The sequence below is a fragment of the Mercurialis annua genome, linkage group LG6 (genome assembly GCF_937616625.2).
Source record: "Mercurialis annua linkage group LG6, ddMerAnnu1.2, whole genome shotgun sequence".
NCBI lineage: Eukaryota > Viridiplantae > Streptophyta > Magnoliopsida > Malpighiales > Euphorbiaceae > Mercurialis > Mercurialis annua.
In genome coordinates, this window is record NC_065575.1 from 31978314 (window position 1) to 31993717 (window position 15404).

Here is a 15404-nt window from a genome sequence, read left to right on the forward strand (position 1 = left end):
AACGTATTTCGCTTATATGTGTATTTTTCAGAAAGGTGTTTACGTTAAACGAGAAAGGTTTTAACGGTAATTTCTGAAAACAAATCGTACGCGAGGTACGATCCAGTAATAATATTTCCAAAAAATTTCTAGAGGATCTAGATTTGCTGCGGGTTTCGGAACAACCATTCTCATTCCCTAGTGCCGGTCGTGACTTCGTTTAGGGTTGAAATCGGGTCGTGACACAATAGGAAATTTGGCGACGTAAGCCCTAACAAACATAGAGCCAATACAAACTCAGTTTAATCTGTATAAGGTATCATCCAAATTCTGATTCTGATCCAGGTGAAGGAAGCCCAATCTACGTCATGAACAGTACAATTTGCGGGCAATTGTGATTTTTCCTCTAATAAGGTATTTTGCAAAAGGACCTTACAAATCCTAATTGAACCAATGAGTCTGGATATTCTCAAAGTAAAGGACTGAAACACGATGAGACTGTTGGACGACGGGAGCTGTTGGGCGTGATGGTTGTGGGACGCCAGTAGGCAAGGCGGAGGGGAGTTTAGGGAAGGCGGAGAAGGGTTTAGGGTTTAGCTCTGACATTGGGTGTTTTTCTATTTCACTTAACAATTTATATTTTTTAATCATCCAAATTATCGTTTTAGGAATTTAACGATAATTCATCATTTTCTCGATTTATAATTCCGAGAATTATAATTTTTTTACAATTCATAAATAATTCCTTATTCTACTTTTCCTTTTTATTTACTTTTCTTTACACTATATTTATTTTATTTCGGGAAAATAACATTTCACATTTTTCGTAAAATTTTCTCGTCGGACATTTCTCGTCCAAATTTCTAGATCCGACGTTTAAATCTCATTAATATTATATCAGAGTCCAAAAATCGATAATACTAAATTGATTTTAAACTCTCAATTCTTAACTTCATATCCTTAATACGTCAAATTATGCACAACTTCCATTTTATTTGATTTTAGGCATTTACATATATATCGTTTAAACTTCAATAGTTTTTATCCCATAATCCGTGCATAATTAGCATATAGTCCTTTTACGAAAAATACTTAGACTTAATTTATAGTATTTAAAGAAACTATAAAAATAATTTATTTTTTGGAACGAACCCGCCACCAGCATTGTGTGGCCCACACGCCGCCGCTGCCGCCGGTTCCAGTCTAAAAACTGTAGTTTACATATTTGAAAGGTCATAATCTCACCCCTGTGGTTCGTTCGAATTAATTCCGTCAGAATCGCCGCGAAATCAGCCTGGAAGTCAGAAAACCGCCGCCGCCCGTCTCTGTTCAGCCACCTCCGGCCATTGCCGCCAATTCTAATCCATCTTCATCATCTTTTTAGAAACTGTTGCTTACTTTGATGAGCAAGATCAGCTCCAGCATGTCCTATTAACTCTCTTGCCGCCGGTAAGAATCCCGTGTTGTCACTCCTACCTGTACATATAACCTAGATTTTTTTTAACTGAGTGTTCTGATATCGTGTGATTGATGTGTATTGCATTTATATAGCTTGAAGCATGTCCCTGGATTATCGAGAAAGCACAAGTGTTAAAATTAAAGGAAGTTACTAAAATTATTTGCCTTAGCGGTACAGTTCTTCTTCTTAATTTTACTGAATATTAATAAGTATAAATTTGGTCTGCGTTTATTAATTTTTCATGGGTGAAAGTGCCCCCCCCCCAAAAAAAAAAAGAATATGCGATCTTTGTTATTTACTCTAAATTTCGCACCCGATGTGGAAATTGGAAGCAAAACGGTCATTGTTCTAATTATTTACAATTTCATTGTTCAGAGTCGGGGTGAGCATTGAGGATAGAGTCAAAATTTTAAAATCCGAGATAAGGAGTGGATGTGGATGTGGCTACCAAAGTCGTCGAAGTCTCTTTGGCCAACGAGTATTAACTCCGTGATGTTCAGCGTGGTATTTTTATTTTTAGATATCTGTGTTTTTACTGTCTTCCAGTTCAAAACTCTCTTATTTGGTGCCCTTCATTCTCTTCCTTCAAAGGTGCATTGTTTTTATAATTAACCTTAATTTGATCTAAATCTGCAATTCTTTCAAATGTACTTTATCATGATTTGTAGTGGATTTCTTATTTTTAATAAAATTTTGAATTGTCAAATTGAAAGTTTGGAGATATTATTGGGCACCTGCCGCTAGAAAATGGTCATACATTTAGTATATAAGTTGTTTGATGTAGTCCTGATAGTAAATGGTTATTTACATTCAAAATAAGTTGTACCTCAATTTGTTCAGCTGTTTTTTTTTTTGGTATTTCAATTGATATTGTATTTGATCACCATTTTTACAGAATGGATGATGAAGAGCCTCATGCCCCGCTCCAAAAATGTTAGATAAACCGATAGTTTGCTATTTGAAAGTATAGCTTGCTTTTGTTGCTGAGGTAAATTGAATGAGTTTCTTCACTATTGATGATGCAATGAATATATGTCAGGTCTAGTCATGCCAGGTTTCTTTCATTTTTTTAAAATTTTATGAGTTTATTATTAGATTTTTATCTTCAGTGATATATTTTGTTGAGTTTTGATTTGTATGTTGATTGAACTTTTTGTTAAATGATAAAAGATTTCTCTTTTTTTTTGCTGTAAAGAATAAGTAAAAACTGAATATTAATTATTAGCAAACTGTGCCTAATGGTTGTTGAATGAAAAGGAAAATATTGTTTCTGGTTAAATTTGGTTATTTGTGAAATGCATAAAATCTGGTTAGCTCATCAACCTTCTCAGAGTTAGGCATAAACTTCGTGAGTCACAAATTGATTTACGGGGAAGTGTACACTAGATTCATGATATTTGGTCCTGTTCTGAATCAAAAGTGAGCTATTGGTCTGTCGTAACTGTCAAGAATTTGAAAATTTAGTCTCGTAATTGCTCCTTTCAATGAACAGGGAGTAAGATGTTTTGTGTTGTTTCATTTGTCTGAACATGCTGTAAATCTGTCGATAGGATTAAAGAGGTTCATCTGCACTGCTATTTTCTATGATTTTAGCTTTGCAGCCTCATTTTTTATATTTAGTTATAGTAAACTAACAAGTGCAATACTGCTCGTAGTAATTCTACAGAAACAGAGAGTAAGCGCATAGATAGTAAAGCTGCTGGAAGGAAGAGTATGAAAACGGTATAGAGAAAGATGGCATAACCTTTTGAGGCTAGACGTCAAAATTCTTTATTTTCTCCCTCTTTTTGCTATATCCATTTACATTTATTTTTGAGGGATTTTTTTTGAGGGATTTTTTTTTTATTCATTTAAAAAGTTATAAAAAACCTCTGTTGATCATTTACATGACAATCTATGATCGACATATGTATATATATGTCAATAGTTTTTTCTTTGAAGTAATATATATGTTTATTAGATTTTTGGCATTTTCTTTTTTATTAATTGAAGAATTTTTATTTTGTTTGGTATATTTATTAAGAATATTGTTGAGTACGTATTAATTGTGTATGATTTAATTTAGTGGTTATGCTTAAATTTTAAAAAATGGTCTCCCGAGCGAGGGTTTGGTACTAGTGATATAGATATGGAAGAGATGGTCAAATGTCTTGTTCAGATCCTTCTTATCCTCTTTTATCTCCAATTGACCCTTGAACTTTATTTTTACTTTATTTATAATTACACTTTCAAAATTTAAAATAGCCACTTGTTATTTTTAAGGACTCTTTTTTTCAATTTTAATTACTTAAAATAGATCGAAACCACGACTTATGAAAATTATTTATTTTTGTCCTAAAACTTTTATTTTCTTAAACTCTTTCATTTTTTGATAAAACTTTCCGAATAAATTTTTAAAAATATATTATGGATAATAATCTCAAAATCATTATATTGGGACATTTAATTAATTTTATTTCAATATTTTTTTTAATTTTTTTTAATTTTCTTACTTTTTCTTAGTCCTACTTAAATTTACTTTTCAACCAAAATTTATCAAATTAATTTCTAATGATCCCTATAGTTTAATTAGCTTCCCCGGATATTTAAAAAAATCGTCGCACACTTAAAAAAGAACAATAGAAAAAGGAAAAAGTTAGAATGTTCTTTGAATTGATAAATCTCTCTTAGAGGTAAAACTACTATCGTTTCCGCCATTGTCGTGCACCTCTCTCGCTTTTTCCAATTAATATTCTCTCAGCTCTCATTTGATTCTTTTAATTAGATTTCTATTTTGAATCTCTCTGCTCTCAATGAAAATTAAGCTCTGCCTCGTATTCTCATTGCGATTTCAAATCAGTAAGATTCATTTACTATTTTAGCATGATTTGTTAACCCTAATCTGAGTTAGTTCATTCCTAATTAGATGATGTGATTTATGTATGTGGTTATGTTGATGGAATCTCTGGTTATCGATGTTAATTGGCTTGTTACATGTTAATGTTCATTTTAAATTGTATCGCAGTGACAGTCAATTTCATCTTTCTCATTTTTCATTCCACGTTTGATTAAATTTTGTGATTTATCCTGTTTTCAAATTCGTTTTGTTTTGATTTCACCAATTTTTTTATTTTGATTTTGTTGTTTCTCCTTAGGTATCATTGCTCCGCCAAATTGCTCGCAGCCAGAGTTGCTTTCTCCAAACGGAGGCGTTGTGATCGTGATAATGATTATCTACAGCTGCAATTTGATAGACCAGAGCTGCTTCCTCCAAACGGAGAGGTTGATTTCATTACAGCTTTTGGTGAGTTTTTTATAATGCTTTGTTCTCTTGTAGAATTCTATGTTCTGTACGAAATATCTGAAATTAACCATGAAAGACAAAATTGTTCTAGAATTTAATATAAGAAATGTTTATACATGGTAGGAAGTACTTGAATATGAAGTCAATATGTGATATTAGCTGTACGAGAGGCTCATTACCTTTGTTAACTTAAAATCTTGGAGCTCTTTCTAGCATAAGGTTGCAAATTTTATTAGATTAGTACTTGTGCTTATAAATGTGGATAACTATTCCCTACTGTCACCCTTTTTAGCGGAAGAATTAGAGGATACAAGATGAGGAAGATGATACTTTAGATACTTATTGTGATTCCTATGAAGGAAGTATTCATATGGATGTGGATAGTGACTTGGATATTCAAATGTAGAGTTTGATTTTCTTAAACGTTTGTGTTATTTTAACTCATGTATTATGGTTAAAATGAGTTATATTTGACTAAGAGACTCATTTTTTTTACTTCTGTAATGTAACCAACTATTTATTTTTCATGGCAGGTTTTTTTTACTGAAATGTCTCCAGGAAGATCACATTTCCTAATATAACTCAGTTCAGCCTTCGTTTATACCACCGACTAATGCCTCTTCCTCAAATCCTCTGAAAAGCAGCAGCACACTTGCCTCTCAAAGAACAGCTACAGCTCTATCTACTTTAAATAGCAGCCAACACACCTTTCAAACTGAGTTAGTAGACTCGTTAAGTCAAGAGAGCAATACAGGTGTTTTTTTATTTTTATGCATGCATTGTAAGTCTCCAAAGATCACTGTTGCATCTACTTTCTGCAGTTGCAACTCAAACTTTATCAGTATGGACTCTTTTGTTGTTACTCTTGCTAGGTTAGCTAACTTGAGAGTTTATTTTTCCCTTTTTGTTATGTTTTCTTACCACAACTTGTTATTATTACCTTAAGAAGTTGCAAAATTTGAATGTAGTTTAATTTACACTTTCATAACTTGTTATTATTAGCTTAAGAAGTTGAGCAACAAGCCAAGTGGATTGAAAGTCTTCTTTCAGCAGGATACTTAGGTTTTGCTATTATTAATTAAGTGATGGGAATATTTTTGAAAAGTGAATAGTGAGATTAAATGGCGGTGTTATTTGATTATGAATAGGTATTTATGGAGCAATGGGTTTAGCAGGAAGGTTTATATGTTCAATGACGGGAATTGACAGCTTGGGAGGTTTTGATCCGAATTTGGAAGCTTTTATTCAAGGACTTGGATATGCTTCTCCACCAATTATGGCTTCTCTCTTTATACTTTATGTATGTATATAATATTTGATTGCTTGATAATTTTTCCTGTTTATGTTGATTGAAAAGTTGTTTAAGTTGATTTATGTTTTGTATTTGATTGATTCGGGTGGTTTTATAGGATGAAGTTGTGAAGTTGTCACCTCATGCTCGTGCTATCCGAGATGTGGAAGATGAGGAATTACGGAGTTTCTTCTATGGAATGTCACCTTGGTAGGTAAACTCTTCGTAATTGGAGTAATTTTAGTATTATACATTGAATTGTAACATCTGTTATGACAATAGTATATGGTGTGATTTTATTTGAAGTTTATATTGATTGTTCTGGCAAGTTCTGTGGGCGAAGAGCTTTTCTATCGGGCTGCAATTCAGGTTAATATCTTCTTTTTCCTAATCTTCTATATATTTTGAGATAACAGAAGTTTGCTGAATTATGTAGTAAATTGTTACCCTGTTCGTTGTCTTATATTTCATATTGTTAGCATGAGTTTTGCGTTTCGTCAATTTATTACGGTGCATAGTTGCTTTCAGTGTTACTTTATGAACATTGCACATTTAAGTGATGAATCTGATCCAAAAAATTCCACTCGTGCATACTTTTTAGACTAGTTTGCTTCATGACATAATCAGTATATGTTCTAGTTTAGCTTATCTTCTTTTACTAATGAACTAAAATATGAAGAAAATTAACAAAAAATGGTAATCAAATACAAAAATAAAGATAATTTGCTTAGGATACATATTTAATAAATAGAATGTGAAATGCTAATCTGTGTTCTATACATAATCATCGCCGTAAAATACATATTTTCGCCATAGCCAGTGTTGGCTCCAAACTTGTCTCGGCATACTATAAATAAGTACACCTTTGGTCTCGGGAACCAACAACATAATAAAGAAAAACATCCCTAAAGCACAAAAACTATAATACAAAAATATGTGTACGTTTAGAGCATACACCAAATGCATAGTAAACATATTGGTAAAAAAACAAACAAACATGGATGTAGTAGCCCCCCAGAATGATCCAACTTCACCGCTACGTAATGGAAATGATACCTTCAACCACTCTTTTGGTCCAGAACAAATGTTATAAGCTGCTATATATGAAGCAACCAAACTCAGAATGATGCAAACATCACGAGTCTGAAGATAGAAATGAGAGGAACCTTGAAGGTAAAATACAACCCACACAGACATCTGTATAAAAATCAATCATAATTAATAAATAAATAAATAAACACTTCTTCAATTTAAAAAATTGATAGTTAAATATTTTTGAATATCTTGTATATCTTAATTTTTATTAGTTGAGATTAAAAACCCTTAATATGTTTTTTTATACCTAACCCTATTGCTCAAATTCTTGTTTCCTTGTTATCTTAAAAAAAACAAGGTCATTAAATGTGTATGATAATATGAATATTAACGCAAAAGAGAAGAAACTAAAAGATACGTACCAGAGAAAAAAGCATGAGGAATGATGCTATAATAAGAGGTATCCTCCTCCCGAATCTCATAAAAATCAATGGCTGAATAAATGCGACTATAACGCTCAGAGCTGAAGATATAACCGGAAAAAGAAAAACCTCATCAGAATTGTAGTCCAATGATCGTAGTAGAAACGGTCCATAGTTGGTGTATACAGAAAACTCCAACAACTGAACTAATATCTTAGCCACAATAGTGATAACTAAAGCTGGACGGCTTCGCCGATCTTGGACATTACTATCAATTGTACGTCTTAATACCTTTTCATCAATTTCACTATATAAATCATCCACATTCATTGCACACCTCATTTTTTTTAGCACAGCTTTAGCTTCATTTTGTCTTCTATGCTCAATCAACCAGAACGGTGTCTCATAAATGTAGAATGAGCCGACAAATACGAGAAACGCAGGTGGAATAACAATTCCTTTAGAAAACTTCCACCCCAACACAACATGATATGAGGCTAAGTAGTTGCAACAGGAAGCCAATGCAGAACCAATAGCCATAAAATATCCAAACTCTAAAGTTAATTGTTTCTCTATGTCCAGACCCATCTCAAGAATGATGGTGGGTATTACCTATAAGCATTCAAACAATATAAGTTACAAGTGAAAATATTTGTAAGATTTATATTAGTCATTTTTAAGGGACATTAGTTATTGTTTTTCTACAATAACTTATTATACCTTATGATATAAAATTTAAAGATTAAAAGTAAACAAATACCCATACATTCTAAATTCTAAATCAAAATCAAAATCAAAATCCCCGGTTTCTAAATGAATGAATCTTAAAACTATTACACAATTTTCTTTAAAATTTTATAACTCTTAATGAGTAATTTTTTCCATTATAAAATAAATCAAAAACAGTGAAAAAAGTAAAAGATAACCTTCTATTTTTAAATAGATTTACTAGATACAAAATGATTAAATAATAAAAAATATTTTGAAAATTAAAGATATAAGTATTAAATTGGGCACGAAAACAAACATTTACCTGAACTAGAAGTCCGATAGCAATTCCCACGGTATATCTCGCAATTGACTGAACACTAAAATGAGGACTAATGGTAGTTAATACACTTCCCGCTACCATTATAACTGATCCTAAGCGTAATGTCGGTTGTCTTCCCCATTTGTTCTTCATCATAAAAGCAAATGGCATTGATACAAAAGCTGCCATATAAATTGATGAAATATACCATTGGAGTTGGAGGCTTGTAAACCAAAAGTAGTTGTTAAATTTGTAATGCCTCGCCTCTTTGTAAAGTTTAGGAGAAAATTTCACCATAAAAGTATCCATAGCAAGAATCCCACCTGAAAAACATAAGTAAAATTAAAATAATATTGATTTAATATCAAACACGTGCTTCACAATACCCTTTTTTTATAATGTCTTTATATTATTCGTTGTTACAATTATTCACAGAATTGTAATTAATTTAGAATTGATAATATTAGATTTATCTAATTATATTCTAGATAATCTATATCTATATTTATACAATTGAAAGGACCAATTAATAGGAAGTTGAAGCTTTTAGTTGAACACAAAGTGAACTACAATGCGAAATTCAGATTAACTGGAAATCAAATACTAATTAATTCAATTCTAACAAATTTTCAATAAATTAGGCAAAACTAAAAATAAATACCTTCAACTGCTAGCGAATAACCTATGAGGAGTCCTCCGAGTATAGCAATGACATACAAAATCATCGGAAAGTTGCATCTATTTCCGACACACGAACATAATAAAAACAATAATTAATGGAAGATAATAAAGACATTTAAATCTCATTTCCAAAAAATTAAAATCCAGAAATTATATATAGTAAATATACACTTAAACTGATAAAAATATATACCTCCATCGACTTTTAAGAATTAGAGGATTTTGATCCTCTATCTCCAACGCATCAATGGGTATTTCGACATCAATCGGTTCTTCTTCAATTTCTGACACAAAAGGGTATGCCTGTTGAATTTGAATTTCTTCTATTTCAATGATCTCATGCTGAGGTTCTTGTCCTTGTGGAGATAAAGATGGACTAGTACTGTCCACTTCCTCTTCTGTCTCAGACTGAAATGGTAATGGCAACTGAAAAATTGCTCGGTATTTGTTGACTATCCAACTTAGTGGCTCTGTAAATAAACTTGGAAACTTAGAAGTTGTGTTTGTAAGAGCTTAACATGTTAATTTGTGAAATTTTTAAGGCAACATGCATGATGAGATGCAAACGTGCATTTATAGCTAATATATTGGGCTAATATATTGGGTTAATATATAGTGTTAGAATAAATGCAAAGGAGATTGAATTCTTTTGGATATATTTTTGACAAAATGGTTTTCGTTTTTTAACAAAAATTGTTAATTGTTTGCTATATAGTATATTTTATATTGAAATCTTTATCATTTTGGTTCGACATATATACAAATAATGCCGAATATTATAAAAAAGATAAATATGGGACCCTAGGACCGGGCATGATAAAAATCTATTAATAAGAGTACTATAATTGATAAAAAAAAAACAAAGTATAAAATCATAAAAGCATATTTTTATAATAAATTAATTCATATTTCAAATAATTAAATTTTTGTATAAAATATTTACAGAATTTTATCAAAATTATTATATTCATATTTGTGATTTATTCAATTAATTATTAAATATTGTTTTATAAGTCATCAATTTATTAAATAATTGACAAAAATATCTCTAATTGAAGCAATATAATACATTTTTGAACTAGGGGTTTTATTTTACTGTAGTGAAGCGCAGTCCGTGGTTAGCTAATGAAAATAAGGATGAAATGTTATTTATTAATATTACTTCTTCTGTATTAATTTGTTTGAAAAAATAAAATTTAATTTAAAATATTATTAAAATTAAATTATATGATGAAATGGAACATCAAAAGAATATTGTTTATAAATTATAATGGTGGGAATACCGGTCATCATAAAAATAAAAGAAATGAAGCTACAGATGAAAGCAAAATTCACCACATTTGTTGTATGAAGTAAGCATATACGGTATACCTCGAATTCTGAACCATAAAATCGTGGTAACAGCCACCGTATTAGTCAAGACCAGATGAATCCAATTCATGTTTTTATACAGCTACTCACTACAACAGAATCACATATTAGGGACGAAACTTTTTAGAGACTTAAATATATTAGTCTTCAAATAAGAAAAATAGGCTACCAAACTATCTATTTTGTCCTTATTTATAATTAAATACCGAAAAAAAAAAATCTCTCTGAGAGGTAAAAGTAAAACTACTATCGTTTCCGCCATAGTCGTGCACCTCTCTCGCTTTTTCCAATTAACATTCTCTCAGCTCTCCTTTGATTCTTTTAGTTAGATTTCTATTTTGAATCTCTCTGCTCTCAATTAAAATTAAGCTCTGCCTCATATTCTCATTTCGATTTCAAATCGGTAAGATTCATTTACTATTTTAGCATGATTTATTAACCCTAATCTGATATAGTTCATGTTTTTTCAATCTTCATTTCTAATTATATGATGTGATGTATGTATGTGGTCATGTTGATGGAATCTCTGGTTACCGATGTGAATTGGCTTGTTACATGTTAATGTTCATTTTAAATTGTATCGCAGTGACAGTCAATTTCATCTTTCTCATTTTTCATTCCACGTTTGATTGGATTTGTGATTTATCCTGTTTTCAAATTCGTTTTGTTTTGATTTCACCAAATTTTTTATTTTGATTTTGTTGTTTCTCCTTAGGCTAGGAAGCACGGACACGGACACGGATACGGGGAAACGGGACACTCGGACACGGCGAAACGGTGTTATTTTAAGGTTTCCTATGTAAAAAATGAAGTTTCGTGTCCGAAACGGCAAGTGTCCGAAACGTTTCCGAAACGGGACACGTTGATTGAATGAAGTGTCCGTGCTACCTAGTCCTTAGGTATCATTGCTCCGCCAAATTGCTCGCAGCCAGAGTTGCTTCCTCCAAACGGAGGCGTTGTGATCATGATAATGATTATCTACAGCTGCAATTTGATAGACTAGAGCTGCTTCCTCCAAACGGAGAGGTTGATTTCATTACAACTTCTGGTGAGTTTTTTATAATGCTTTGTTCTCTTGTAGAATTCTATGTTCTATACGAAATTATCTGAAAATTAACCATGAAAGACAAAATTGTTCTAGAATTTAATATAAGAAATGTTTATACATAGTAGGAAGTACTTGAATATGAAGTCAATATGTGTGATATTAGCTGATAAGAGGCTCATTACGTTTTAATTTAAAATCTTGGAGCTCTTTCTGGCATAAGGTTATAAATTTTATTAGATTAGTACTCGTGCTTATTAATGTGGATAACTATTCCCTACTGTCACCCTTTTTAGCAGAAGAATTAGAGGATACAAGATGAGGAAGATGATACTTTAGATACTTATTGTGATTCCGAAGAAGAAAGTATTCCTATGGATATGGATAGTGACTTGGATATTCAAATGTAGAGTTTGATTTTCTTAAAGGTTTGTATTATTTTAACTCATGTATTATGGTTAAAATGAGTTGTATTTGAATAAGAGACTCATTGTTTTTACTTCTGTAATGTAACCAACTATTTATTTTTCATGGCAGGTTTTTTTTGCTGAAAATGGCTCCAGGAAGATCACCTTTCCTAATATAACTCAGTTCAGTCTTCGTTTATACCACCGACTAATGCCTCTTCCTCAAATCCGCTGAAAAGCAGCAGCACACTTGCCTCTCAAAGAACAGCTACAACTCTACCTACTTTAAATAGCAGCCAACACACCTTTCAAACTGAGTTAGTAGACTCCTTAAATCAAGAGAGCAATACAGGTATTTTTTGATTTTTATGCAAGAATTGTAAGTCTCCAAAAGATCACTGTTGCATCTACTTTCTGCAGTTGCAACTCAAACTTTATCAGTATGGATTCTTTTGTTGTTACTCTTGCTAGGTTAGCTAACTTGAGAGTTAATTTTTCCCTTTTTGTTATGTTTTCTTACCATAACTTGTTATTATTAGCTTAAGAAGTTGCAAAATTTGAATATAGTTTAATTAACACTTTCATAACTTGTCATTGTTAGCTTAAGAAGTTGAGCAACAAGCCAAGTGGATTGAAAGTCTTCTTTCAGCAGGATACTTATGTTTTGCTATTATTTATTAAGTGATGGGAATATTTTTAAAAAGTGAATAGTGAGATTAAATGGCGGTGTTATTTAATTATGAATAGGTATTTATGGAGCAACGGGTTTAGCAGGAAGGTTTATTTGTTCAATAAAGGAAATTGACAGCTTGGGAGGTTTTGATCCGAATTTGGATGCTTTTATTCAAGGACTTGGATATGCTTCTCCACCAATTATGGCTTCTCTCTTTATACTTGATGTATGTATATAATATTTGATTGCTTGGTAATTTTTCTTGTTTATGTTGATTGACAAATTGTTTAACTTGATTTATGTTTTGTATTTGATTGATTCGGGTGGTTTTATAGGATGAAGTTGTGAAGTTGTCACCTCATGCTCGAGCTATCCGAGATGTGGAAGATGAGGAATTACGAAGTTTCTTCTATGGAATGTCACCTTGGTAGGTAAACTCTTCGTAATTGGAGTAATTTTAGTATTATGCATTGAATTGTAACATCTGTTATGACAATAGTATATGTAGGAATTACGAAGTTTCTTCTATGGAATGTCACCTTGGTAGGTAAACTCTTCGTAATTGGAGTAATTTTAGTATTATGCATTGAATTGTAACATCTGTTATGACAATAGTATATGGTGTGATTTTATTTGCAGTTTATATTGATTGTTCTTGCAAGTTCTGTGGGCGAAGAGCTTTTCTATCGGGCTGCAATTCAGGTTTAATATCTTCTTTTTCCTAATTTTCTATATAATTTTAAGATAACAGAAGTTTGCTGAATTATGTAGTAAATTGTTACCCTGTTCGTTGTCTTATATTTCATACAGGTTTAATATCTTCTTTTTCCTAATATTTTATATAATTTTAAGATAACAGAAGTTTGCTGAATTATGTAGTAAATTGTTACCCTGTTCGTTGTCTTATATTTCATAATTTTAGCATGAGTATTGTGTTTCGTCAATAACGCTGTCAATTCCAAACTGAATTAAAAAATTGCAAAATTTTAGGTACATACCTCAAAACTTCTTCAACTGGCTCCACCAAATGGCATTAAATAAAACTTGAAAATTTAGAAAATGGAAACGAAATAAAACGGTGGTATGAGTTCGTTTCTCGAACACTCTGCTTAAAATGGAGTTAATTTGTAGCTAAAATACTATAAGTTTATATGTAATGTTTGAAGTTCAACCAATTGTTTGATCTGGGTATTTATCAACTGAACATTATGTCTTCATTTTAATTCCTTTAGTAATATCCAATTTTACTATTAAAAATACTATTTTAAAACTACAAGTAGGAAGTTTAAGATGTGAAGTAAAAGATGTTGTTACATGTCAATTTTTTATTTTAATTTTAGCAGATACTTTTTTAGTAAAAATAATAATAATTGCCACATTTGAATATGAGCAATCCTCCTCCTTTTATCTTAAGCTCGATGACAAAACAAAGAAAATAATACTCAATTAATCTATCATTAACTAGTATATCTTTTGTGCCCAGTGTACTATTTTATCACAGGCTAGCTACTTAGCTGAGGTAAGACTATATCAGCAACTATGCGAAACATGGAAAGTATTCTATTTTATAAAATATTAATCACCCAAGTGCACATTGCCTCACTGAACAAAAGAAATCAAAATTGTAACTAAAAATTCGAAATTTGGATATTAAACATTCATTTTATAAAATTTCAACTTATGAAATGGCCATTCTAAGTTTATTATATTAAATTTTCATGATTAAAAGAATAAAAAGTATGTCAAGTAATAGATTATTATATAGAAAAATGATTGAAAATAATTCATATCGCTAATAAAAGACTATAGATCTAAATAAACAATTAAATTTTCACGTGCAAAATAGCACTCGGATAAAAAAAATCTTATTATAAAAAAATGCTTATCTATTTAAAAAAAAAACTATTTATATATTTTAAATTAATGAACATATAATTAATGGTCGGCAATGCATACCTTCAATTTCAAATGTAAAAGAAAAAACTCAAATTTACAGTAACTTAGCTGTTTTTTGTAAGTGAAGTAAACAAGAATTAGGAGGAGAATTGAAAAAATAAATTATATATGCACATAAATATTTTCTTGTCTTCAGCACATATATTATTTTTCCCTCTCTTAAAATAAGCTCTTGCAATGTAGTGTTTTTAGAGAGAGATGGGTGCAGTAGCAGCGCCTAAGGAAGATGCTAAGATTGAAGAAGCTCTGGCGAACGAAAATAATCTCGACGCCGGTGCCCGCTTTGTTCTCAAATCTAATGTTTTTTATATTTTGATCAAACTCAAACATTCATGATTAATATAATTTATGAAGTGCAAATTAAGTTAAATAATTTTGTTTTGAATAATTATCATCCATCACTAGCTCCTACCATGTGCTTTGTTCTTCGTTTTGGTGTAAAGTCAAACATCTTCTGCGTTTCTGTAACCGCCTTTACCGCCTAGACACATTTTTTCAGTTTATATTTTCATCACATATTTTTATTATTTTTGGACTTCTTTAGCTAGTGTTAGTTTTTTTTTTTTATAATTATGATAGAAAAAATACAGATGCTGAATTGATACTTTTAGGTTGAATTATGATAAATGTTTTTGAAAAAATGACAGAAATAAATAAAAATTTAAAAGTATACATTTTATATTATTTTTGATGTACAAATTACCGCGCGATTATTGAAACTAGTTCTTCTAATTTGGTCTATAATAAACTTATTCAATAAAAATGAATAACA

At 30.9% G+C, this 15404-nt stretch overlaps 1 protein-coding gene across 18 annotated transcripts; it reads left to right on the forward strand.

The window, feature by feature from the left end:
* The first annotated feature begins 1083 nt into the window (after window positions 1–1083).
* On the forward strand, window positions 1084–15028 carry LOC126685707 (uncharacterized). Of its 18 annotated transcripts, none has more exons than XM_056106295.1 (8): window positions 4003–4110; window positions 4573–4721; window positions 5255–5475; window positions 5870–6021; window positions 6131–6222; window positions 13176–13219; window positions 13316–13378; window positions 13667–13847. In XM_056106295.1, exons 4-8 carry the CDS (start codon window positions 5884–5886, stop codon window positions 13711–13713), a joined length of 384 nt encoding a protein of 127 aa, XP_055962270.1. In that variant the 5' UTR covers window positions 4003–4110; window positions 4573–4721; window positions 5255–5475; window positions 5870–5883; the 3' UTR covers window positions 13714–13847. The 18 variants fall into 18 exon arrangements, 3 of the variants coding, with proteins under 3 accessions (XP_055962270.1, XP_055962271.1, XP_055962272.1); XM_056106296.1 differs by lacking the exon at window positions 13667–13847 and adding an exon at window positions 14816–15028 and having other exon boundaries at window positions 4004–4110; XR_008791016.1 differs by lacking the exons at window positions 4003–4110; window positions 4573–4721; window positions 5255–5475; ... (1 more) ...; window positions 6131–6222; window positions 13667–13847 and adding exons at window positions 10168–10954; window positions 11451–11599; window positions 11893–12024; ... (1 more) ...; window positions 12751–12902; window positions 14816–14843 and having other exon boundaries at window positions 13012–13223.
* The last annotated feature ends 376 nt before the right edge of the window (window positions 15029–15404 follow it).

Excerpts from the sequence above, each read along its gene's own strand:
- LOC126685707 (XM_056106295.1), top strand. The coding sequence starts at position 5,884 with ATGGGTTTAGCAGGAAGGTTTATATGTTCAATGACGGGAATTGACAGC. Across the intron at positions 6,022-6,130 it reads CTTCTCTCTTTATACTTTAT|GATGAAGTTGTGAAGTTGTC; the intron begins GTATGTATATAA and ends GTGGTTTTATAG. Across the intron at positions 6,223-13,175 it reads TTCTATGGAATGTCACCTTG|TATATGTAGGAATTACGAAG; the intron begins GTAGGTAAACTC and ends TTATGACAATAG.